Source organism: Triturus cristatus, chromosome 12 (genome assembly GCF_964204655.1).
Source record: "Triturus cristatus chromosome 12, aTriCri1.1, whole genome shotgun sequence".
Taxonomy (NCBI): domain Eukaryota; kingdom Metazoa; phylum Chordata; class Amphibia; order Caudata; family Salamandridae; genus Triturus; species Triturus cristatus.
In genome coordinates, this window is record NC_140595.1 from 622640638 (window position 1) to 622667040 (window position 26403).

Here is a 26403-nt window from a genome sequence, read left to right on the forward strand (position 1 = left end):
TTCCAATCAATTCAGCATTCTTTATCGGAGTCCCACCCGATGTCAAGAAACCTCTTTGTAGCCACAGTTGGCCAAAATCATGCACCACTCCAAATCCATACTGACTATCAGTCAACACAGTTGTTCTCAAATCTTTCCCAATCTCACAAGCTTTTGTCAATGCCACTAATTCAGCAACTTGCGCAGATTTCACTCCTTTCAATGGTGATGCTTCCATGACCTCTGAAACTTTGCACACTGCATATGCTGCACATAGCACACCATCATCATTCCTCAAGCATGATCCATCCACAAACAACACATGGTCATTCTCAGGTAAGGGAATATCCCTTATGTCTGGTCTCGGTTTTGTACAATACTCAAGCACATCCAAACAATCATGGTCATCTTCCATCTTTATACCCACATTTTCAATATCCGGCAAGAGTGTCGCTGGATTCACATTCACACATCTCTCAAGAGTCACATTTGATGCACCCAGTATCACTTTTTCGTACTTAGTCAACCGACTATGTGACATGTACTGAGTTCTGCTTCTTGTCAAAAGAATTGCCACATTGTGAGGTACGAATACCCTTACAGGATATCCCATTATGATCCCCTCACTCTGTTCCAGGCTTTTGCATGTTGCAGCCACAGATTTTAGACAACCTGGTAAACCCACAGCTACAGGGTCAAGTGTCGATGAGAAGTATGCAATAGGCCTTCTCAATTGTCCATGTTTCTGGATTAACACTGAAAGTGCACATCCATTTCTCTCACTGCAGTACAACTCGAATTCTTTCTCATAGTCAGGCATACCCAAAGCTGGAGCCTCACACATCTTACTTTTGAGCTCTTCAAATGCTGCCAATTGTTCTGCATCCAGATCCAATGGATCTGTCATTTCACTTTTTGTCAATTTAATCAATGGCTTTGCTATCAGGGAAAAATTAATTATCCACTGACGACAATATCCCACCATACCCAGGAACATTCTCACTTCCCTCTGGGTTTTTGGAGCTTTCATTTCTCTGATTATTCTGATCCTGTCAGTAGTCACTTTTCTCAGACCTTTTTCAATATTGTGTCCAAGATAATGAACCTCTTTCTTGCAAAACTGCAATTTGGCTGGAGATACCTTTAACCCTCCATCTGCCAGATGATTCAGTAAAGCTATGGTATCCACTTCACAAGCCTCACGTGTCTTTGATGCCACAAGTAGGTCATCAATATACTGCACTAACACTGAATTTTCAGGCATGATCAAACTCTCCAACGATTTCTTCAATAACTGATTGAATATTGAAGGACTCTCCGTATACCCCTGTGGGATTCGACACCATGCTAAGATACGCTGGCCAAACCTAAATGCAAAAATCGTCTGGCTGTCATGATGCAATGGAATTGAAAAGAACGCATGACACAAATCAATCACTGTATACCACTCAGCATCATGTGGAATTTGATACAGATTCACTGATGGATTTGGCACAATAGGACAACATGCCACCACAATTTGATTAACTTTTCTCAGATCTTGCACGATCCTAAATTTGCCATTGGGCTTTTTCAGTCCCATTATCGGTGAATTACACAGACTACTCAGTAATTCTCTCAGAACTCCTTGCTGAATCATTTTCTCAATTATAGGAGTTATCCCTTCAATTATTTCTGGTGTCATTTTGTACTGAGGAATGTTAGGATATGTAATTCCCTCTTTCACTGCAATTTTCACTGGATCTACATTATTCATCAATCCCACATCCTCTCCTGTAAAATCCCAAACTGCTCTTTTCACTGTGTCTCTCAGCTCTTGAGGCAAATCCTCCGGATTGAACACAACAAATGCACCAATTAACTCACGTTCTCTATTTTCTAGAGTCATTCGGTACAAAGCATCTTCATCTGGTGTCTCAAAGGCTATTCCATCCGGTGTACAAAAAATTGTGCAGTTCATTTTACACAATAAGTCCCTACCTAACAGGTTCACTGGACTCGTGTCACAGACAATAAATCTGTGCATGTCTGAAAATTTCCCTATCTGTACTCTTACTGGTTCAGTAAGACGTGTTCTGATTTGTGTATTGGCTACACCAACTACTTGGATTGCTTCATCCGAGAGAGGAAGATTTCTAACATCTGTTGACCTGACAGTTGATCTTGTCGCACCTGTGTCTACCAAAAAAGTAACACTCTCCTCATTTATTTTCCCATCCACAAATGGTCCTGCCTGGTCTATTTCTAGAGTTGCACCAAGTATGCACTCTTCCTCCTCTCTTCGGCACCGTCAATAATCACCCTCAGACTCACTCCCTTCACTCTTTAACAAGTACTGTTGTACTTTGTTAGAACGTCTTGGTTTGTTTACCTGCTCATCATTGAAGAATCCCGAATCCTGATTGTACTTTTGTACCCCTCTATTCTGCGGCAAGGGTGGCTTTGGCTCCTGACTCTGCTGTCTCACAACTTTCTGTTGCTGTTGCTGCTGGTTATTCCCTTCATTCTGCACCTGTTGATTTAAGGATTTACCCTCATTATTCACTAATGGTGGATTAGGACATTCCGATCTCCAATGTCCCAGTTGGCCACAGTTGTGACACGGGAACTTTTTTTTCGCTTCCTCCAGACTTCCTTTCCCTTTTCCTGCATATCTCGGTCTATTCCCTGCATTATTTCCTGGATTATTTGCTTGTTCCACCAACTGTGCTTCCTGTCTTTCTGCAACTTTCACTTGTGCCCACATTGCTTTCTCTTTCAGCTTTCTTTGTTTTGCTTCAATTTCATCACTGAAGTATTTTGCATGTCTCAGAATCTCATCTACTTTCTTACTCTGCCAATCCACTGTGTGCTCACGAATTCTCTCACCAATTTCAGGTCTTAAACCATATACAAATCTGTATACAAAATGACTCAAATCCTTGTCACCCAGGTGTTCATCTCCACTGAATTGTTTAAAAGCCAGTATTAGCCTTTCGTAAAAAGCATGAACTGATTCTTTTGCTTCCTGTTGTGTTCGATCTATCTTAACCCAGTCTGTCTCTTTTGGAGGAACTTTACTCTTCAGGTATACCATCACCTGATCATACTTCCTCATTACTTCTGGATCTGGTGCCCCTGTTCTTGAATCTCTTGGATATTCCTCAGTAGGCCAACTCACAACTATTTTACACTCAGTCCACAAGTCTGCTGGAACAATTATATCAAACAGACTATTCAGGTCAACCCACAGCACTTTTGACAATTTCACAAACCTATCCACCTGCCTATACCACTCGACGGGCTTTTCTCTCAATCGAGGGAAATCATTCGTAAATGATAAAATATCCTGTCTGGTCCATGGAACATGTACATATCCTCCTCCAGGTATTTCTCTCATGGGATAATGCTCCACTGGTTTCTCCTTTTCTCTCACTGGAAATGCTGAATAAGTTGTTCTATCTTCAGATTCCTCTCTTTTCTTATACCACCTATCCTTCCACTTTTCTACATCACCCCATCTTCGCAATAATGCCACCATTTCTTTAATCTGTCCTGTTCTACCAGAAGTATTCAAATTTTCTATGTCTTTCTCTGTGAAATCCATCCTGTAAGTTTTCTGCAAAACCTTTACTTTATCAATGTCAACTCCTTGCTCATTTGCTATCGCTCTTAGTCTATCATGAGTATTTCTTGCTCTCCATGTTATGCTTTTACACATAAACATTAATTCACCATCATGATGACTCTTCAGAATTTCTGTTGGAACTGTTCCTGTCACAAGCTCTTCTAATTCTATACGTAACTTAACCACATCAATAACTTGTGAATCCTTATCCTTTTTCTGAAGAACCTTCATCCAATCATTCAAATCATCAACTGTTATTTCAGCAGTTTTTCTCACTGGAACCACTTTTTTCTGCGGTTCTAAAATTGGCATCCCTGAACAACTGGGTTCACTAACATCCAATAGTTCACTACATGTGTCATGTCTTGTTCGTCTCAGGTCACTTCTTTCTGCTCTTTTATCTGAATCTCCTGAAGGACCAACTGAATTTGTCAGATTATTCCCAACATATGGAATCACTAGTCCATTCTCACCTGTTCTCTGTTTGTCAAACACAGGCATAACCGGACCTATAGTCACAGGCACCGTAACAGCTTCCAGATTCTTCGTTAACTCCCTAATTTTCTCAGTCAGTTCTGTTGTCGTTTTTGCTAATTTTCTGGCATTTTCCTCACTACTTCGATTCTCTCTCTCTCCCTGAAAGAACCACTACTTCTTGATTCAGGTGTCATTTTTTCTTTCTCAATAATACAGACTGTATCTCTTATCGGAGAAACAACTGGTGTACTCTCATCTGGTTCTGGTCTATATGGAGGTGGTCTCGTGTAAATCATGTCATTTAAGACCTCATCATCATACTCATTAACTCCAACTGCTCCCTCTTCAATTGTTCTCATAGGATATAATCCCTCTGACATATTAACATCTCGCCATCTTTTCATCCGATCATGATGTGTCTCACGATCATGTCTCCTCCCAAACATATTCCTGTAATACCCTCCAGACCTTTGCTTTTCTCGCTCATGAACTTCCTCTTCCCATTCCACTAAAGCCTCGAACTGTGTAGGTCTCGGCTTCGGGTCCAGACGTACCATCTTTTCCCGTAAATTTCTCAACACGGCCAAATTAAATGAACCATGTTCTGGAAATGCTAGAACACCATATTCTTTAGTATACCTAACCCAATTCTGCAACCATATACAGGTATGTAATCCATATTTCGCAACCATGAAGGATGCAGGTGTTTTCGCTGGAGGTAGCAACACACCCTCTCTCGTTTTAACCTCTTTATCCTTGGTAAACCACCTTTTAACTTTCCCAAAGAACGTTTTTTTCTTTTTCTCCTCTTGATAATACATTTTAGCGCTTACTAAACTCTCTACTCTTTCCGTATTATAAATATACAATACGAGGTTAGGTTGAAAAACTCGATTCCCACTAACGCACCAATCCTGGAGCGTTTACGTCACTAAACAGCTCTTCCAATCCCTGCGCGACTCACACTAACGCACCAATCCTAGCGCGAACCCTATTCTGATCCACTATCCAATCAGAGCGCGGACCTTCTGACGTCAACAGTCGCTGCAGTCTCTGTCTCCTGTCTCTGTCACTCGTCTACCCCTCCTTTACAAAAACTCTCAGTAGACTTCGTGTCAAAATTTCTACAAAATCTATTAGTTACAACATAAAAACATCTCCATTGTCTGCTTCGCTAACCACAGGATAGTAAAAAGAGACTATTTCTCAAGAGTCAACAAACTTTCATACATCTCATAACTGTTTCCTCTAGGACTTATCCAAAGAGTCTTACAATCAATTAATGTATATACATTCACGCACATTCATACAAGAAAAATATAGTACATGCACACAGAATCCTGCTTCCCGAGAACAGCGCACAATCTGTCCTATTACAGAATTATAACATACATCAACTAAGCAGCTTACCTCTGCCCAGTTCCTCAAACAAGCTCAGAGAATACCTATTACTCCTCCCGCAATAAGCTTTAACGGCAATCCTTACGGATCCCTGGGACTTAAGACCAGAGTTTCACAGATAACCTTCACTACGATACACACTCCTTATATACCAGAAATGTTTTCTAATAGTAACATACAATAATGTCACTGATTCCGAACCCAGACAATGTGAACGCACAACTTCAATTGTCACACGTTATTCCTTACAATCCCGTCTTTCCCGAGAGCAGCATATACTTCCCTCTGCCCTACTACGGAACTGCTACAACAGCTTCCAAATTCCAGAAGCACTACATTTAACTCAACATGACGACTCCAACATATAGTATTAGTACATATACCAACATCAACCAAAATAAATCAATAAGCTAATATACAAGCAATCTTATCTTATCAGATCAAGACAACCATCTATAACCATCCTCTGCTACCAGAGAAATTGATAGAGATCAGGGTACCTAAAATAAACCCACTTCCACGGATAGAGTAATCTCACAGTTATACGCACATACATTCATCATACGCTAGGGCCCATTTCACTAACATACGCTCAAATACTCTACCAGCAATAAACCTGTGGGAAGAAAACTCCAAACCACCCTGCATCTATATCTAAGACGATAGGACCTGATTATAGTGGTTGTCCTTAAACATACTCTATACAATCTATACAATAATGATCAAAATGTACACAATAATTGACAAGAAAGGAAATTCAACACCATATTTAAAAGTTATATTGCTTTATCTAAAATTAGTCAAAGTAAATCAGAATAAATCATTTCTCATAGTTACCTATTCTAACTAAGTGTCAGAACGGGTCAGGACAAGTCTCTCGGTAAAGTCTCTCAAGACGAAGTCCTTCAACATCGATCCTCAGCAACGCAAGTTCACGCAGCAAAGGTAAAATGGCAAGTGGCAAAGCCCTCCCTAAGCTAACAATTCTTATAGTGAAAATTACAATGGAAACACACATAAAGTTGACAGAATAAATTGTATCACTGAGCAGAGCGAGAAGGAAGGGATGTAACATTGCTACATCTGAAAATCTTCGCTCAGGAAAAGTCACAAGACGTGAACTACGGAACAGGAACCAAGAAACTATTAAAGTATCCAACTTGTTCAACTTACCTCGGCAGCCGAGCCACAGTTCTTTATCCATTTCTGAAGCTCCTTTGTTTGTCAAGGACGTTCCATTTCTTTGGAGATCCTCCAAACTGCTGATGTCCTCATGGAAAATTACAACGAGGACCATGGTCAGTTGTCTTTGACCTTTTTCCAGCAGGGGTCTCCCTTGCCACATCACAGAATATGCCACAGCCAGGCTTCGAAATATTGTCAGCTCGGTTAAGGCCTTCATAGGCCACAATAGACCATCTTAATTAAAGAGACAAAATAAACGTTACTACAGCATAATGATTAAACAGTGTTAACCCCACTAATACCCTTATGTGTATGTATTTATCTAGCTTTGCGACATAAAAAGCATTAATTCAGACAGCGTTTTGTGCTTAAAATAAATAGCACACAGCAACGTTTAAACATGAAAACTTGCACGTTATTATTAAACAGAAACAGCACAAATAAGCTAACCCTCGTATAACTTTCTCTTGTGTTAGAACAAACGGATTGATTAATAGAATCACACTTGCACAAGACAAATAATTAATTGTTATTTATTAATAAATTAATAAAACGCATAGACATGCCAGAGCTTCAAAAGCCCATGAATTTTCTAAAAGAAAACTCTGCTCCAGCACCGTTGTACCTCTCAACCAACCCGTCCGTTTGTGGATGGTAAACGGAGGTTTTCAAGTGTTTTATGTTCATGAGTTTGCATACCTGCCCCATGAGTGAGGAGACAAAGGGAGTACCCTGATCGGTAAGGATTTGTAAAGGAAAGCCCACCCGGGAGAAATATTCCAGGAGTTTGTCTGCTATGGCTGTGGAGGTAGTGCTTCGGAGGGGAAAGGCTTCGGGGAACCTCGTGCAATAGTCTACCAGGACCAATACATGTCGAAATTCCTGTGATGTGCGGGGTAAGGGGCCTATGATATACATGTCTACCCTTTCAAAGGGTTGCCCCACGATGGGTAGAGGCTGAAGGGGGGCTCGTGGGGGTTGGTAAGGATTCTTGAGCTGACAGACTGGACAGCTCTGGCAATAGGATTTAATTTCCGCATATATACCGGGCCAAAAAAAGTGTCGTATGTTTTCTGTGGTTTTCTGGGCTCCCATGTGGCCTGCCAAGAGATGACTATGCGCAAAGAACAGGACCTGTTCTCTGAAAGGCTTAGGGACCAAGAGTTGTGAGGGACCATGGGCTTGAGAGACGCGGTATAAGAGAACCTTCCTGATGGAAAAGCAGGGATACTCTCCCTGCCGCTGTGCAGGGGTTTTTCTTGCCTCCTGCCAGGCGTGAAGGAGCGTAGGATCATTAACTTGGGCCAAATGGAAATTCCGGTTAATAGCCCATGGCTCCTGGGCCAATAGACCGGGAATCGCATTGACCGGGGTTTCTGTGGTCTTCCCGAAGAGGGACAGAAAGTCCGGGTTATCCGTACCCAAGATGAGATCCTCAGGAAGAGTGTCTAACAATCCTACGGTGACATAGTTGGAACCTGTTGTCCCGGGACATGAAAGTGGGATAAAACCGTACGTCCCCGTGAATGCACCTAATAGCCACCTGGCCACCCGGGACCCTTTGGTTGGGGGAAACAAAACAGCTTTTAATCATGGATTGTCTACACCCCGAATCTAACAAGGCGGCCACGTTGAATGTATTTACCCGGAGACTTACATAGTAGGCCGCTCCCATTTCGGTGGAGTATAACATGTTGCGGGGTCCGTAGCTAACGTCCATCGGTTCTTCTGCTTTCCTTCGTGGACAAACCCGGGCGATATGCCCCCACTCGCCACATTCGAAACACTGCGGTTGTCGAGGGACATGGGGTTCTGGTCGAACAGCCCTGACTTTTTCCGGTTCCTTGATGGGGCGTAGAGGTCTGCGAGGTAAAGTTAAGGGACGTAACCCTTTTTCGGGTTCCCATGTTATAGGACGAGGCTGGGCTCTGACATATGATGTGGCCATTTCCACGGCCCTGTCTATGGTGAGTCCGGCATGTTGACGTCGCCAACGCTGGGTGGCAAAAGGCAAAGCTTCCACAAATTGCTCCAATACGACGGCGTTCATAATTTCTGTTTTTGTATAATCTTTTGGCCGTAGCCATTTCTCGGCAGCCATCTTCAGCTTTAGATATAGAGTTTTCGGGGTGTCGCCGGAAGCGCCTTTTTCGCGACGGAATCGTAGTCTATACGCTTCGGCGTCCATTCCTAAGTGTTCAAGTATTGTCGCCTTGATGTCGTCATACGGGACGTTGCCCCCTTCGTTGGCCAACTGTTTAGCCGCTTGGGCTTCTCCGGACAGCAGGGGCGCCAGGAAGAAAGGCCACTTCTCTTTGGGCCATCCCGCCGCTTTAGCAGCACGTTCAAAGTTAACAAGAAAAGCATCAGGATCCTCACCGGGGACATACTTTTGTAAGGATACTGTAGGAAAGGCACTGGAGGGCCGGATAGTGGCCTGTCCTACTGGTCCAGAGGGCAACTCGTCAACAACACGGGACAGCGCATCCAGTTGCGCTTTCATCTGGTCCTTAAACGTGTCTCTGTCAGCCTGAGCACTGGTCAGCTGCCGTTCTACAGCCCATTCCAATTTACGCTGCCCCTCTACCAAATGCTGAATGAGCGCCTCCATCAGGTGTCGTAGTCCTGCGCTCTTATGCCCGCATTCTCCACCAAGTTGTGGGGTTCAGCCTCCCCAGGCAGCGTAAATGAGGACGTGAGACTAGTCTCGGGTTAAGATGTTTTAATGTTAGAACTTGACAAGACTTTGTTTTAACGGTTGGGGCAGTCCTTCAGGGAGTCCTGGGTCGCTGGGCTCCTGGCCTTTTCTCCCTGCTCGTCGGTCTGTTAACTCCTCCCCCGCGTTGCCTGGTTACGTCACCGGTGTGGGAAGGAGGCTCAGCACATGAAATCAAAAGAAAAGAGAAACCTCTCAGGTTCGTGGAACTATGTCTCAGTCTTGGGGCAGGGCGAGTGAGGGACACCGTAGTTAGGAAAAAGTGTGCTTGTTAGAGACAAATCCTTCCACCAAACAGTAGTGCACAATGCTGATAAGCGTGGATGAACCGTCCACTGTTTACCACGAGGTGTCCCCCACTTTAGTCCACACCCGCTTCCCTGGTCCCAGGATACGGCTCCGTACCTGTTGGAGCCAGGAACCCCCGGGTCCCTGGCAGGGCGCAGCGCGGTCCTCGCCTCCTGGTGTAGTCACGGCGTCTTCTTCGGCTCTCTGGTCTCGTCTCTCGCTCTCCTTGCCTCGATCTCCGACTTCCTCGTCCGTCTCTTCTCCTTGCTTCTCCGGAACTCCCAGTGCTTCCGCATCCGCGTCCTTTCTCCGGACGTCCAGCCTATCCAGCGCATTGACGTCACAGGGGGCGTGTCCCTCCACCTCCGGGGAAGCCCATTCCTGAAAGGGCCATCGCTCTACGTTGTCTTCCGGTGATGACAGTGTGGAACCAACGCGGCTCTCCGGGTACTGTGGGGCACAAGAGGGAGGCGAGACAGGTAAGTCCGGGGTCGGGCGGACCAAGAAGGGAGGCACCTCCTGACACTCCCTGAATATTATACATAACCTACACAAGTGGCTACATGTCCTAACTCATTTGCAAGAAAAAATCCAAAAAGAAGAATTTTTTTATTTTAGTTTTGTAAATGGGCATGCAGTATCTGTATGTGCACGTTATAAATTAAAAGAAGCATCTACACTGGGTGTAAATCCTGCACCATAAATGTGTGATTTATTTATATACCTGCACACTGTTCTTGTATGTCTGTGCTCAACCGTTTTGCTATCAAGTAGGAACAAATTGTTGATTATATGTGTATAAAATATGATCCCATAACTAAGATCTTGAACTCATGCTGTTGAAACCCTTAAAGCATGACCACAGCAAAATAATGTTGTTCTAATCATGTTTGTCGAATCTGCGGTTGATGCTCTCCCAACAGCACTTCTAGGGTTTTGTTTGTACATTTCTGTACCAATGCTGGAAAAGTCTTCTCTGGATGTTGAAATTCACAGTTGTTCCTAGCTGGTTGCCTGCTCTAGAATCACAATATGGATTCGATCTTTCATTTATTTTTGTTTGCTTGCGTTCTTTTAAATTAGTGCACAAAAAACCACTATGTGCTCCGTCCCTGCGGGTCCTTCCATTTACAGGTCACATTTGTAGGTCTTGCCTACACAGCACATGTGCTGCAAGATGTATTGTTTACAATTAAGTGGGCTTACAACCTGCCCACAGCATACCATTAGTTGTTTTCATTGTCACTATCGTTTGCAATCTTTTGATTTCTTAGTTCCGTAGACTTTCCTTACTCTCTTGTGTTTGCTCCTCCCTGGAGCTTGGACCAATTATGTGTTCTTCCTCATCTTCTTCCTTTTCATCCATTTGAAATGCACTATTTCTTTTTATTTTATAAGTGTTCCGGTATTAATTCTGGACGTGCAATGTACTTTTCTACTTTTAACCCCTTGCATGCCCGCCCCTTTCCCCGCCCAGTGCCGCGCCTTCCATTAGCGGGCGGAGTTCATGACGAGCTGGACTCGTCATGGGCACAGCGCCACCGCAGCCCATGACGAGTCCAGCTCGTCATGGGCACTGAAGGGGTTAACATGGGCATACAGCTTCTTATTTATGTTTCTTTCACCCTATCTACTTTCCCTATTGACACTTTAGTTGCTTACATCCACAACTGTACTACTCTACGCCACTCTACTCTATGCCACTCTGCGCCACTTTACACCACTCCACTCTACACCATTCTACTCTAAGCCCCTTCACTCTGTCACTTCAGTCACAGTTTTTTCCAAAATGGTATTGTTTGGAGTAGTTGTCTGACCATCATCAATATAAAAGAAAAAAAGTTGGGTAAATGCAAAAATATTTTTGGGGCTTGCACACTGCCATAGTAATTCCAGGCACTCAAGGTAACTACTTTCTGCGGATGTGCTCCTTGTGACAGGGCAGAATGCAGTTACTCACAGTGAAGGTAGCCATGGATGACGTGGGTGGATTTATGGCCATGTGTTTATATGCTATAATAGGTGGAAGAATGTAAATGACACCATAACAAACCAATTGATGAAGAGGGCTGGCGGCAAACCCCTAGAAGTAACAATGAAATGTAGTAAAATCATAAGATCTTGGCTAATAGCAGACCTAAAAACAGAAAGACCAGCATTAGAATGATGGAGCAGAAGGTCTACACCATCCATTATTGATGCTAAACCTCTTTGTTGTCATCAGTGGAGCTCTCAACCTTCAACTGCTCTAAAATCTTGTGTTGACTGCTGAATCCAGCATGTTGCTTCAGTTTCATTGACATTCCTGGTGAGAAAGCAAGAGTTAACAATTTTCTAGGGTTAACAGGTGTCAATGCAGTTGTTTCACCATTATTTGAATAGTTGTGTGCAAAGCGATTGGCTTCAATATAAATCCTCCTATTTTTCTCTTAGGTGTTGCTGATGACTTGGCTGTCTCCAGTGTCCCTATCCTCCCCTCTGTATGCCAGAATGAGGCAGCACCCCCTGTCTGCTGCGGAAATCCATGGGACAGAAGCTCGGTCATCACACTGATCACGCTAGACGCAGACAACAAAGAGGGCCTCAGTTACAGCACCAGAGCCATAGATATCAGTCTGAATGACTCTTTGCATCATAGGGCTCTGGTCACACCTCTCAAAGACACCCTGAACAATCTCCACTTCCCATCTTCACCAAACACAAATAAAAGGCCAGAGCTTGAGCAATGTAAGGAAGTATCCAACAGACTCCCCGGCGTGCAGAATACCTCTGCCTCGGAGGTACCGGCAAGGTTTGACTGCTTTGACTGCCATAGGTCCTACCACACATTTTCTGGCCTTGCCAAGCACAGACAGCTTCACTGTGAGCTTTCGTCCAGGAAGAACTTCAATTGCAAGTACTGCGAGAAGGAATACGTGAGCTTGGGTGCCCTCAAGATGCACATCCGCACCCACACTCTACCCTGCGTCTGTAGGATTTGCAGCAAGGCCTTCTCCCGCCCCTGGCTGCTACAAGGGCACATCCGAACACACACAGGTAAGGCGGAATTGACATTGACTGATGCAGATATGAAATCCTATGTGCTACATGACTCAGTACTAGAATAACTCTTACTATTTCTTACTGTACTGCCAGAATGGGCATTTCACATTGGTCTTTGCCATCTTATGCTGTTGTGCTGTTTGGCGGAGGGTTGCTGGACAGATTACAGTACCATAGGACAAAGCCTTTTGAGTTAACCAATCAAAAATTAGCAATGAAGTAAACTTTTCCTCTTAAAAAGCCAGTCAAGTGTCTGGTCCTGAAACCATTTGTGTTTGTAAGTGGAAAGAAAACCTTCCCCTTGAAACCGCTCTGAGCTTGCAGGAGATTCTTCCAGGGTATTAACTGACCGCCTGGATCCTCTGAGCCACTTTTCCTAGCTACGATCAGGCTGATTGTCAGCCTCGCCTTCTTGGTTCAAAAACTGTTTCTTACCCTGCGCATGTGCTTATCTAGAACAGGTGTTTCCAACTAGTCAATCGTGAGCTACCAGCAGCTCCCATACACCTTCAGAGTAGCTCGCAGCCTTGAGTTCATTTTTAAATAAGCACAGGGCCACAGTTTCCTTTTATAGTTAAGAGACGGCTATATTTATTTTACATTATTATCATTAAGCTGCAGATAGCAGCTCCTGATAATGAGCAGTGCTCAGTTAGATTTATGGCTGGGGCACAGAGGGGAAGACCTAATGCACTAAGTTATTTAACTCTTAAATAAAACTTGTAAACTCAATATTGAATTGTGAGAACAAGATTATGTTACTGAATGCTTTTAAATGGGTAACATTTAAAAGAAAAGTTACCTTGATTAAGTTAATCCTTCATTTCCCCCCCCCCCCACTCTAAAGTGCCACATTTCCAAACAGAAGATAGGCAGTAGGCACCGTACCATATGTATAACTGAAAATAGTAATAGCATTTGTTTAAAAATGGGTGAAATTTAAAGTGCAGAAAAATGTTCCATATTCAGAACATTTTTGCAGAACATTTTTCTGCAATTTAAATTCCCCCTCCATTTAAAATTGGTTCCATGTTTGTGTTATACATGTAATGGTGCCACATATGGCAAAACGTAATGTCCTGTGCCACAAGTACATATGACACAGGCGCGCAGGCACCCATAAACATATTCACACATGTACATACATAGCAAAATACCATACTCTCACTGACACACATAGCAGCCCTGTCATAGTGCCCCCCAGTCAAAGCATTTTTTTTTTAAACCAAAGTATCTGGCTCTATGGGCATGAGGCTTAAGGTCAATGAAACTGGGTGTGGGCTGTCTGGTAACAATGTGAGTTGTTTAGCCTTCAGTTGCTCACAATGGTTTTCACTGGTCAGAAGTAGCTCTCACTACAGAAAAGGTTGGAGTTCAGAAATAAGTTTATTAAGGGAAATATAGGTCTCAATACAGAATACAATATAACATAGTCACATGAATCAAATGTTTGAACATAAAAGCAAAATAGATGCATATATATTTGAAGTTGGCCTAGCTAGAAGAGAAGGATTAATGAAAATATATAAATCAGTGTAAATGCAGGAAGATTACAAGTCACATAATCCACAAAAAATGATGATGCAAAATTCAAAATGATCTTGTATATAAAAATACAGTGAAAGGAAAGTCATGGAGGTTTGGAAACTTCTTGTTGTACGGGAGTTAGGATGGAGGAACGTTTAGCACTAGCTTCAATGAACATGGTGATAGGTAACCATAAATACAGGCGTTCGTTGCCATGGGGATAGGGTACACAAGAGTTGTATCTAATCTATGAATATAACAAATAGCATACCAACAAGCTTGATAAGATAATCTGGTACAGTCTTTCCAGTTTTTGGTTATCTGCTGAAAGGCAACTGCCAACAATAAGCCTAATATTTTTGTATTAGACTTGCATTCTGTCCAAACCGCAGATGAACTTCCCAAAAATACGTTAGAAACAGAGAAAGGATATTTGGAATGAAAGGTTAAATTGATTTGAGCCCCTACCTTTTCCCAAAAACCGCAGACAAGTGGGCACGTAAAAAGTAGATGATGCAGCTCTGCATATGAGGAGGAGCATGACCAGCAATCATCTGGAACATCAGCATGTCCTTTATGTATAGTGACTGGGGATAATAAAAGCCTTTTATATATAAAAAAAGAGTGTCTGTGTAGTATTGGCAGCTCTCGAAGATTTTTTGATTTTACTCCATATTTTATTCCATGTATTTATGGACCAATTGATACCTAAATCCTGTTCCCAAGAGAGTTCCAACTTAGTTTTGTCTTGTGTAATACATGAAATTTGTAAATAATTATAAATGACAGAAGCCTTTTGGTTGACTTGTAGGACAGAATGCAATTTATCAATTAAGGGGGGTGTAGGATCAGTGGAAAGATTTGGAGGTATGCATCGGGTATAAGCAGTCAGAATAGCTTGCTTTAAGAGTGTATATTTAAATTGGAAGGACGGTGGTAAGTCAAAAAGTCTTTTAGCATGTGCAAAAGACATAATCTGATCCTGTATATATATAATTGATGTATCCAAATCAGACCTTTTTGCCTCCAGGATTTCCAATAAAAGGGCTTGCCACATATCAATATCATGTTATTATGCCATATTGTGGAATTGGAGAAAGAAATCCAATTTATAGGATCCACTGGGGAAGCGGGTTTCAGAATTTTTGATGTGTATCTTATTATGGGGGTTGAAAGGTGTTGTGGCTTGCGAGAAAACGAGAGGTATTCTTGAACTGAGAAGGGGAAAGAAAAGAGAGTTCAAGTTTAGCCCATAAAGGATAGCCTTCGGATGAATTGGAGAGCCATCTTGATGCTTGACGGAGCAAAAAAGATTTTTGATATATAGGAAAATTAACACCCCCTTCTGACTTTGGACGAATCAATTTTGATAAGGGCATGCGCAACTTTTTGTTGCTCCATAAAAAAGAGGATAACAAAGAGTTTATTTTCTTGAAGAATTTTAAGAGAATGGATAATGGGATATTGGAAATTGTATAAAGAACTATAGGGGACAGCATCATGTTTATGGTATCGAGACGACCCCACCAGGATAAATATAAAGGGTGCCATTTAGCAGTTAAAGAGGTTATTCTCTGTACACAATTATCCATACACCGTGAAATTGTATTTGAGATGTAGACCCAAATATTTAATATATTGAGGGCACCATGCAACATTTCAGAGTGTAAAGTCCTCTTTAAAAGTATATTTCGTTAAGGGTAATATCTCACATTTATCTTTGTTTAATTTATACCCGGATACGGCTGCAAAGGAGTCTACTTCATGTAGGAATGCAGGAAGAGAGGACTGGGGTTGCGAAATAAATAGTAATATATCATCAGCGTATGCTGCCAATTTGATGTGAGTGTCTTTGAAATTAAAACCATGAATGTCCATATTTTGATGAATTCGGGATGAAAAGGGTTCAGAATAGAGAAGGGAGATTGAGGAAATTATTTTAGGTCCAAAGCCAAACCATTTGAGAGTCTGAAAAAGGTACGCCCATTCCACTCTATCAAACGCCTCTCTGCGTTCAATGCTATGGCTGCCAAGGAATGCAAGACATGAGAGGATTTAGATAAGATTTCAAAGAATAAACGAGTGTTGTCTGTGATAAGATGACCTTTAACAAAGCCTGACTGTTCCACTCCCAATAAGTCGGGTAAATGGGACTCCAAGCGTAAGGCCAGATATTTTGAAAACATTTTGTAATCAACATTGACTAAAGATATGGGTCGAAAATCTTTACAGTATCTTCAGTCTTTACCTTCCTTGGGGATAAGAAAAATGAGAGCTTCTGAAAAAGAGCCTGAGGATTTACCGGAGTTCAAAAAAGAGTTTAATAGATTATATAATTTGGGAATTAATAAAGAGGTGAAATGTGTGAAACTTAACAGTAGAACCATCTGGGCCAGGGGCTTAATCTATTTTTAAGTGCCTGTAGTGCAGTAGAGAGTTCCATTTGCATGAGGTCAGATTCTAAAATAGACAAATCTGATTGGGTAAAAGGTGGTTGTTGGATATCAGACAAAAACTGAGAAATGTGCTGCTCTGTAGGAGGGGCTTCTGATGTGTATAGGGTTTTGTAAAAGTGAAGAAATTCATTTAAGATTTCATCGTCCTTCTATTTCAATGATTGCTGTTTGTCCATAATAGATTCTATAATGAGTTTGTTATGTTTAACCTTCAAATAATTAGCTAGTACTTTACCAGCTTTATTCTGTCCCCCCCCCCCATAAAACTTCGCACTAGACTGTAATAAATAAGTGGAAGCATTGTTTGTCGATTCCTTATTAAACTGAAATTTAACGTTAATAAGATCCGATAAACAATCTTTTGATTTTGAGGAATGAAAAGAATGCTCCAGTTTCTTTATCTTGGCTAGGAGGGATGTGGGGAGTGCTTGTGACTTTTTACGCTTTTTGGAGACATAGCCAATAATATCTCTAGCTGTTGCTTTAAAAGCGTCCCACACCACATGAAAGGGTAAATCATCAGTCTGATTAAACAAAAAATATTCATAAAAGAGGAAGTGAATACGGAGTCCAAAAGAAGAGCGTTGTTAAAGTACCATTTACGGGGGGTGTGGGGTTTCTGTAAAATATCTAACCGCATGGTAATAGGAGCATGATCAGAAATTAGAATGGATCCATTATCTGCTGCTATTAATGATTGGGATACATTATGTGAAATGAAAAAGTAATCCAATCTTGATTGAGTGTGGTGAACTGGAGAATAATAAGTGTATTCTTTGGTAGTTGGGTTGCAAAGTCTCCAAGCATCAATAAGCTTATATTGTTTAATAATCTGTATAAAGAGCTGATGGGCTTTATGAGGGACAAAAAAACCATTGAATTACGATCTAAAAAGGGTTAAACTTGATTAGTCATCTGTGAGAATGAAATTGTCATCAATACAATTTGCGAGTTGCTGAGCTAAGGATATCCAGAAGGAGGGATCACCAACAGTAGGCGTGTATATATTTAATAAAGAAACTGGAGCATTATCAATGAAAAGTTTAGTAAACAACCATCTACCGCTTACATCAGAACATTGTGACAATAGTTTAACAGAAAGTGATTTACGACATATGGTTAGGACCCCATTTCGCTTACCATCTCCTGGTGAGTAGAAAACCTCTCCAACCCAACCTCTTTAATTTAATTGATTCCTCTGCTGTTAAATGGGATTCCTGCAAACAAGCTTTATCTGCACCCAGTTTGGCTAAGTGAGTCAGAACTCTTTGCCTTTTAATAGGAGAATGCAAACCTCTGACATTCCAAGAGACAAGATTTAAAGACATGGGCTAAATGAGAGCGTGAATATGAGACACCAATCAGTATAAGAAAACAAACAATAAGAAATATGCCAAGAAACAGACCAACTATCTTCAACATAGAACACATTTGTGAGAAAGGGATAAGGACAAAAATGAAGAAGTGTTTACATGTGACAGATGTAGTGTAAGGTAAGAAAAAACATTATGTGTAGGACTGTAAAAAGAATAATAAGGTAAGAATAAATAAGGGAAATCTAAGTGGAAGAATAGAGCAAGATATAGAAAGAAGAGTAGGCAGAATTAGATAGTATGCGGAAGTAAGTTAGACATAAAAGACAGAAAAAAGGTGAAAAAGAAGTGAATTGCTGGTAGAAATAGTAAAGGGAAAAAAAACTGTACCTAGAAAGAGTCCAAAACATAAAGAGGGTGAGGGGGGGGAAGAGGCCACATGGAACGATGACACGTACAGACTCCACGAGGTGAGGCGGGGAGACTTTAGGACTAGCGACCACAAGACAAAAATTTAGACAATACGGAGAAAACACCTGCAGGGATAGAAAAAATTGGTTAGAGCAATTAAGGTATTGTTAAATTAAGCGCAATTAGCTTAACTTTGTAAAGTTTAAAATTACGAAATTACAGAATCTAACATTCAGTTGCAGTAAGTAAAACAAGCTAGTTTCTAAACTTGTAAATGATCTATGAACTTCACAAGAAACTCAAAAGGCTACATATATAAGGCTGCATCCAGGAGTTACTATGAAAGAAAAGTCATCAGGGGCGTGATTTAGAAATAGCCATCTTTTCCGGACAGTGTGAGTACAGAAAACCTTTGAGTTTAATCGAATCTTCATAAGTGATAGTGTTATTGTTGAAGGCCACTTTGAACAAGCATGGATGGAATAAGCCAAATCGTGCACCAATAGAATGTAAAGCTGGTCTCATGGCCAAAAATTCCTTTCGTCTGTCTGCTGTAGGCTTTGCATAGTCCTGCGAGGAAAAAAAGTTGATTTCCTGATGACGAAATCCGCTTCAAGGACCTAACTGCGGCCAATACCTTGAGAAGATCCGTATATTCAAGAAAATAGAGTATGACTCCTTGGTTTACGCAAGGTAGATGGTGACGAATGGAGAGGACTTAGTCTGTGAGCACGTTGAATGTTCAAGACAGTGGTTTCTGGCAGGTTGAGCACTGTCGGCAAGAATGATTTAAAACAGGCTATAAGGTCGGAGCCTTCTGAAACATCTGGCAAACCATATATACGAAGGTTGTTCCGCCTGTTCCTATTCAAGATTTTTAATCTGCTTCTGAAAAGATGCAACCTGAGATAGGACTGCAACCTGAGCGCAAGCTGAGCTCAGGGAATCCACACTTTGTTCAACCGCAGTGATTCACACTTCCATTTTTGTCCAACCGTCTGTTGAAACTTGTATTTTGGAGTTTGTCTCCTCTACAAATGGGCGAAGTGCACGTATTTCCTCCAGAAGAAGATCCATTGAGACTGACGTAGGCTGTTTTGGTGGAGAAGGAGGATCTTTTTTCAACTGTTTGGTTGACACCTTGGTGGCTGCAGAAGAAGAAGTAGAGGCACTTTTAGGAGAGGAGTTCAAAGATTCTTCCATTTTGGCAAGGCGTGTGTAAAGGTGTGAGCGAGCAACAAATGAGCGATTTGCAGACACCACCAACGACCTTACTGTTTTCAGTCTGCCCATAAACGGGACGAATAGGATCAATATATCCTCAAATGTGAATTGAGCAAGTGGAACCGTTAGCACAAGTGACAGCAGGTACCCCGAACTCCAGGAATTAAACTGGCACTAGTAGGGATGCATTGCATAGTCCTAACCTGTAGAGATTATTTTAAGGAATTCCATACATTTGCAGAAATAATATCAATGACGAAGTGTGAAGGAAAAAATTGCTAGCTCAAACACAAGAGTCCCTATGAAGCTCACTGGTGCTTGGCAGAGACACTAGATGTCAAAAGAGCAACAGTACGGCATGTAGTTGGTAATCTGCATGCCATTAGTATCGCTGCAGAAGATTAGAAGAGCGAATAATGCCGCAACTAATAGAGCCTGCTTGGATTTCATGGTAGCGGTAGAGAGCATGAAATAAACTTCAATTCAATCAAAGCAAACAGTTATCCTTTGAATTTGCAGGTTTTCATGTAAAAACCTTCACTGGAGAACATGTGATGCAACAAAATGGCCGCTAGCATCAACATCCGAGAGCGAGAAAGGCACCGATTGATTTCCTGAAGTGAGAAGAAATAGGCCATTATAAAGATGCTCAGTGATTGTAATATTGCCTCCAGGCTACTTACAGCGCTAAAAGAAGCGTTCGAAGCGTAGAAAAACAAAGTTGAATGTCCACAAGGGGAAAGACACTCCCCTCAGATCGTGGGCATTTTCAAAATGGCGGGCGCCGCATTGCTCCGGGAGAGAAGTACGACGAGAAAGCGGGTCTCTCCCATGTTGAAAAGCACTCCATTGTCTACTTCCTGAGTTCCGACGGCCGCCTGGTCATTATCACCACTCTCCTCGCTGGTGAAACATTGCAAATTCTCTTGCCTTCACTGCTGACACCGGGTGTGTCACGGGAACGCCGCCATCTTCCTTGAGTGATAGCCACGCCCCCCAAGGCTGGAGACTCCTGATCTAGAGCCTTCCTCTCTTACGAGAGAGTCACAATTTCTTCTCCACCACCTCCGTGGTACAAAAGCACTGTGTTGGTTGACTCTTCAAAGAACCCCAGTTACCCACCTTTTCCATGTGCATTGTCTGTCTATTGAACCCTTGTTACACTACAAGTGCTCACCTTCCAGTTGGCTAAAATAATAGCGGGTCATGATCTACCCTCTTTTATCAATCTTTACCTGTCTCTAACAAAAAGTATCACTTATCTCAAAATAAACCCAACCACTAATTCATGCAATAAGACTACAGAAGGCAAATCCAGCTGAAACTGCAGACCTCTTGTGCCAATCCTGTTGATCTCCACCACCTGATATGAGGAAACTAACCCACTCTGTACCTTCAGGAAGCACCGAAAAGGCAACATTGGTGCATCAAAAGATTGTTTTTCTCCTCCCCTCTTCTTTGGGATTTACAACTCTACATGCTCTGTGTGAAGTGTCCTATCAGCGGTTTTGTTGCAGGCTTGCTATACACATGATTTAAGTGAAGAAATCTATCCAGAGGTCATGTGGGAAAGCAGTTCTATCTCTGACCTACGTGTTTTTTGATGTCATTGATTGTAGAATTAGAATTTTGCTTTATTTATTTATGTATTTATTTTTCATTGGTCCTTCCCTTGTTGACCATTTTTTGCAGCCTGAAACCAATCCGATATGTTGCCACTGATGTCATGCGACCGTGACCTTACAGCCTGTAATGAATAAAATGTTGAAGTATTTTTTTGAAAGTATTCCTGAAACAAGGTCACACGTCACTGTCCCAAGCAAGGAACCGTGTATGAAAACATGTTTTTACCATCACCGTAACAGCACACTTAAACTCACCCAACCCAGCCCCTCACTGTTGTCAATGCCTAACATAGTCCATGGAAATGACGTGCAAGAAGTCAGGCATACAACTCAAAATTTGGGTGAGCACATTTTGCACTAACTGGAATTTCCATGAGCCCCAGAGACCGCACTGCTCATATGAATTTACCGTTGTCCTACTTCCTTTAGATTAAAGCCCTAAAGAAAAATTGGCTCTTGGGGTAGGAAATCCTTTATTTGGGGGAACTTGGGCAGTCACAGCTGGTAGATGAGTGTCCTGTGTGGGTTTTGTCATTTACCACTGTTGCCCTCCAATGCGAATAGCAAAGTTACTCCCTTTTTAACACCCTCAGGGTGGCAAGGGTGTACAGTTGTGGCGTATTAGCTCCTTCTGGGCCAGAGACATGACCTCAAAGGTTAAAATAGCTCCTAGGTGCTAGTTTCTATTACCAATGGCTCTAAGGCCAATGTTCTCCTATGTGGCTTGGTTTAGCAAAGCAAAAGGTAAATGTGCAGAAGAAGATTCTGCATAGGATTTGAGAGAAGAATATCCTGATCTGCGGTGACAATTAGCGTAGAGTAGAGTAAATCTATGCACGGGAAAAGGCACAGAAACTTCACGAGCTTTATGAAGGGCAAAATCTAAAACTTTCACCTAACTTTGTATGTGAAAATTAAACTATACACACCCCTGCCTATTGCCCTATACAAAGAATAACTTTAACAATCAACCTTGAGTACAGCAAAACCCTTTCTGAAACTTTCCAACGTAGGAGTGTGCTGGTCCTCTTTCTGATGAGGCGTGCTAACTTTTTTTTCCTGACTTTTTTTTCCATCTACTGCGCCGTCCCAGTAGACTCAGTCCTGTCAAGCATGCAAAGTACCATGGGCAGATGTACAAAATTTAGAGCTGCGATTTCCTTATTGCGATGTTTACCGAATCGAAATCACAAATCCTAATGTATGAAAACTTACCACTCTGAAATAGGTCAATTTTCGACCAAGTAGAAAATCGCTATCTCACGAATATTAATGAGGTGGGTCACAATTTGCAACCCATTAGGAATCGAAGCCATCACAAGGATTGTGGTCTGCTGGAGTCCGCAGACCACCGTGTCTGTGATTGTTTGTAATACAGTAATCTTTAAATAAATAAAGTATTTTTTCCTTAAAGGAAAAAGGGAGGCGTTGGAATTTTTTTTTTACATTTATGTTTTTTAAGAGCACGATCTCTTAAGTATATATTTTTAACATTCTTAAAGGGGAAGGGGCCCTGGGGAGAATCTTTCCAAATTGCAAATTGGTTACCACCACTTTTAAACTGGTGGTAAAGTATTACTGTTTGAAAACAAGAATTTTTCGCAGAGTAATACATACCATACCAATTCAGTATTTGGAAGGGATGCCCTGAACACACCCGTTCAAAAGTCTGAATCGCAAATGCAAATTGCGATTTGGTAACAAGATCCGGAATTGCATTTAGCCTTTTGTAGATTTGAAAAAGCAGTGTAGACAGCAGGATTCGGTGGTGAAAAGCACCAAAGCAAAGGGTTCCCTTTGGTCTGTACTGTGTTTTCAGATTCAGATTCTAGTCGCTGCTTTCCACAGATTGTTTTAATCCTGGCAATATTGTTTTGATTTTTGTACATTTGCTTTTTACTCCAGTAGTGCCCATCTAAGTTTCTGCTCTGTCGATGATAGAGAAGGTATAGTCTATGACCCTTTTCTGGCTCATTGTCATAGTTTAATAGAGTCACAAGCATTGTTAAACCTACTTTAAATTGGATCTATGCCACTTCACCCATTGTGGTCTGTTCATGATTACTGCTGACCGTGAGAGAGATGTTTTTCGCAAGTCAGATGGGTATTCAAACTACTTCGAGTATTCAGTGAAAAATGCAGAGGTACCATTAATTTCAGACCGTCCTTAAAAACGTGACTTTCTTGTTGAATTATAGATCTTGTTTGTTGGCTTTTACTTTAGTGTTTTACTTTCTTTCTTTCTCTTTCTGTTTCTCTGTCCTCCATCTTTGTATCATTCTTTAATCTTTCTGGCATTTTGTTGCATTCCCTTTGGATGCATGTGTATGTGTCTATATAATTTGTTGGCTTTTAATTGTCAAATTACTTCTGTCGCCCGGAAACTAAATGGAAGAATCTGGATGAAGATTATTTCAACGTTCTAAAAACTCACTGGCCGTGTATTGAACAATCAACACTGAAGAAAAATGGAATTACGAATCAGAAATCAATGCAAACTATTTCAAATCGTACAATCCTTTTTTTTAGCCCCTGCCCTCTTGGCTGAACCAAGCAGGATAATTATGCAGCTCCTTCAACCATTAGTTTAATTCAAAAGGTTAAATAGATTAAGACCGGCTTGCTGACAATGCAGTATACTGCCGACTTTTTCCTCAGTAGGTATATTAGGCCAGGGGCTGGGCCGGACTGGCTGTAGCGGACACCAGGCATTTTCCAGGTGTGCCGGAAGGATGGGGGGGGGGGGGGGGGGTTATTAATAGGGACCTGTTTTGCAGCAGTGCTGCAATATCGGTCCCCTGGCCTGTAACAAAAGCGGGAGCTGTGCTTCTCACTAGCACCCCTCCACTCTCTCCTGCTCCTGGGGCTGGTAGAGCACATGGTTAGGGCTGGTTGCTGTTCCCAGTCCCGCCTGATCAGAGGAAGCGCTTTTCAGCTTTAAAGAAGTTGAAGTCACTTCTTTAAGAAGTCTGCTCGACCCACTGAAACCTACTTGCTCAGGAAATAGACCACCACCTGCACTGTGAGTTTCAGAGTGTGCAGCCACACTCCACCATGGGCATTACAAAAATGATGGATGTGTAAATCAGCACAGGGGGCAGCCCCACTAGCCAACAAATTACAACTGAAAAGGCCATCACTGACAGACTGTGGGCCAAGAGCATGGCCTGGCGTGCCAAACAACTGTAAAACGTAGTGGGAAACCATCTCTAGACGTTCAAAGACAGTAAGTGAATCCTTAGCCCGAGCCTGTTAGGGTTTTGTTGGGGAGGTGGGATTGACCTCTTGTTACCAAACTGGATGACATAGTTGATCAGGTGGATTGTCCCCTCTGCGGGAGGGGGGGGGCGCATGGGAGGGGAGGGGGGGCAGGGGTGCTACCAGTGGCCGTATTATACACTGTGCCTCAGGTGCAGAGGGTGTGCGCCTCCAGATGGTGTACTGTCAGTACGCTTTCTGATGGAAGCCCTCTGGTGGGGAGAGAGGGTGTCCCATGAACCCCACCAGTCATCCCCCTACAGGTGGATGAGGACACTCACGGCGTTTGCCTGCAGGGGGATCTCTCTCCCCTCTATAAAGTGCAGACAGGCTGTTGCTTGCACTGTTATTTTACAACTTTAATCAATCTTATCTTGAAGTTCATCAGAGCCAAAGGCCTAGGTTCCCATCCAAACCTGGATGAAGCATACACCTGTCTGCTTGTCTTCTGTCACCAGGAGACATTTCTCACTGAGTCATAAGTGCTGTAATCCACGCAGTGCCTATGAAGTTCACTGTCCAGGAACTGACTAATAGCAAGTCAAGTTTCTTCTATGAGTGACAACATTAGTATGAACATACGGACTGCGTCCTTGAACTAGAATCTTTTTTAAGATCAACTCACTCTAACAAGTCCTTCCAAATATTCCTTATAAACAGCATAAGGTGGTTTGTGGGATCCACAGTTTAATACAAAACTTGACCATAAAAACTTCCTGCATCTGAGAAACCATATCTGCAGTGTGTTTTGTTCCTTCTCTATGAAAATGTTTTCTTTGTTGGAGTAGTTACCAGGAAAGAGAAGGGTCATGATCTGAGTTGTCTAGGAGTCGATCTGGTCCATGAATCAGAGTAATTCACCCCTGTGCCCTAGGACAACACTTTGGTGACTTGTTTTTTTTGTGGAGTTTTATATAGTGCGAACTAGACCTGAAGGTATCAGACCACTTTACATGAGCACCAGTTACGTTACAAACTGACACATTTTGTTAGGCACAGGGAGATTAAGAGATCTGCCCACAATCGCAGATTGTTGAGCGTCCCTGCTGAGAGTCGAACCCGGTTCCCCAGCTCAGAGGTCGACCACCCTAGCCGTTTGGCCACATTCTCTCCCCTATGGGCTTCTGTTTGTACCTAAATCCCTATTCAGTCAAGGATCCGATGCTAAGGATCGGACGGAAAATTGAGATCTATACTCTGCCCATTTGTATTCAATTGAGAAGACTTGTAACTTCTTGAGTGAAGTTGGCACTTTTTTGCCAGTCTTGGAATTGGCTTTATGGATGGCATTAACAAAGGGTCCTACTGTGCGGGAAATGAGATAGAGGGGAAAAACACAGCTTTCTTGTCAGCATATCACATCTCTGGGCGTAACGTTGAAGGGTGCAAAGATAGCACACACATAAACAAAATAGTGGGAAGAAGTGCTAATATAAATTAATTTATTAGCAGCATTAAAAGGGATATCGGTTTTACCATTTGTCAAGACGGAAGTTGCTGTGATGAGCCCACTCGTCAGCCAGGATGCTGATGGGGAAACCACAGGGTCACCAAGAGGACCCTATCTCTGGCCGGGCAAGGTTTGCTGTGGCAAGGAATGAGAGAGCACAAAAATAACATTCCGGAACGATAACTCACTTACATAAAATAGTAATGTGAGGGGGGAAAAAGAACAAAGTGAAGTGACGCACAGTCCGGTGAGGAATTAGGGTGAATGGGAGTCACTGCGAAGTGTTGCAAGGCGCTTCTGATGATGCTTCGTACCTTCCCTTCTTCTCAAAACCCCAAATGGATCTACTCTTCCCAAGGGTCACCTTCCTGTGCTCCATAGTCGCAGTTTTCTTCCTGGTATAAAGAAAAATGTGGACCGGATTTTGTTAGATGTTACTTGTCA

General features: G+C 42.2%; 1 protein-coding gene across 1 annotated transcript in view; it reads left to right on the forward strand.

The window, feature by feature from the left end:
• SNAI3 (snail family transcriptional repressor 3) overlaps nt 1-26403 on the forward strand; it is a 49703-nt gene that overhangs the window by 21860 nt on the left and 1440 nt on the right. The window contains exon 2 of the mRNA XM_085637868.1: nt 12087-12689. Coding sequence (XP_085493994.1) covers nt 12087-12689 — 603 coding nt within the window. The remainder of the gene's footprint in view (nt 1-12086; nt 12690-26403) is intronic.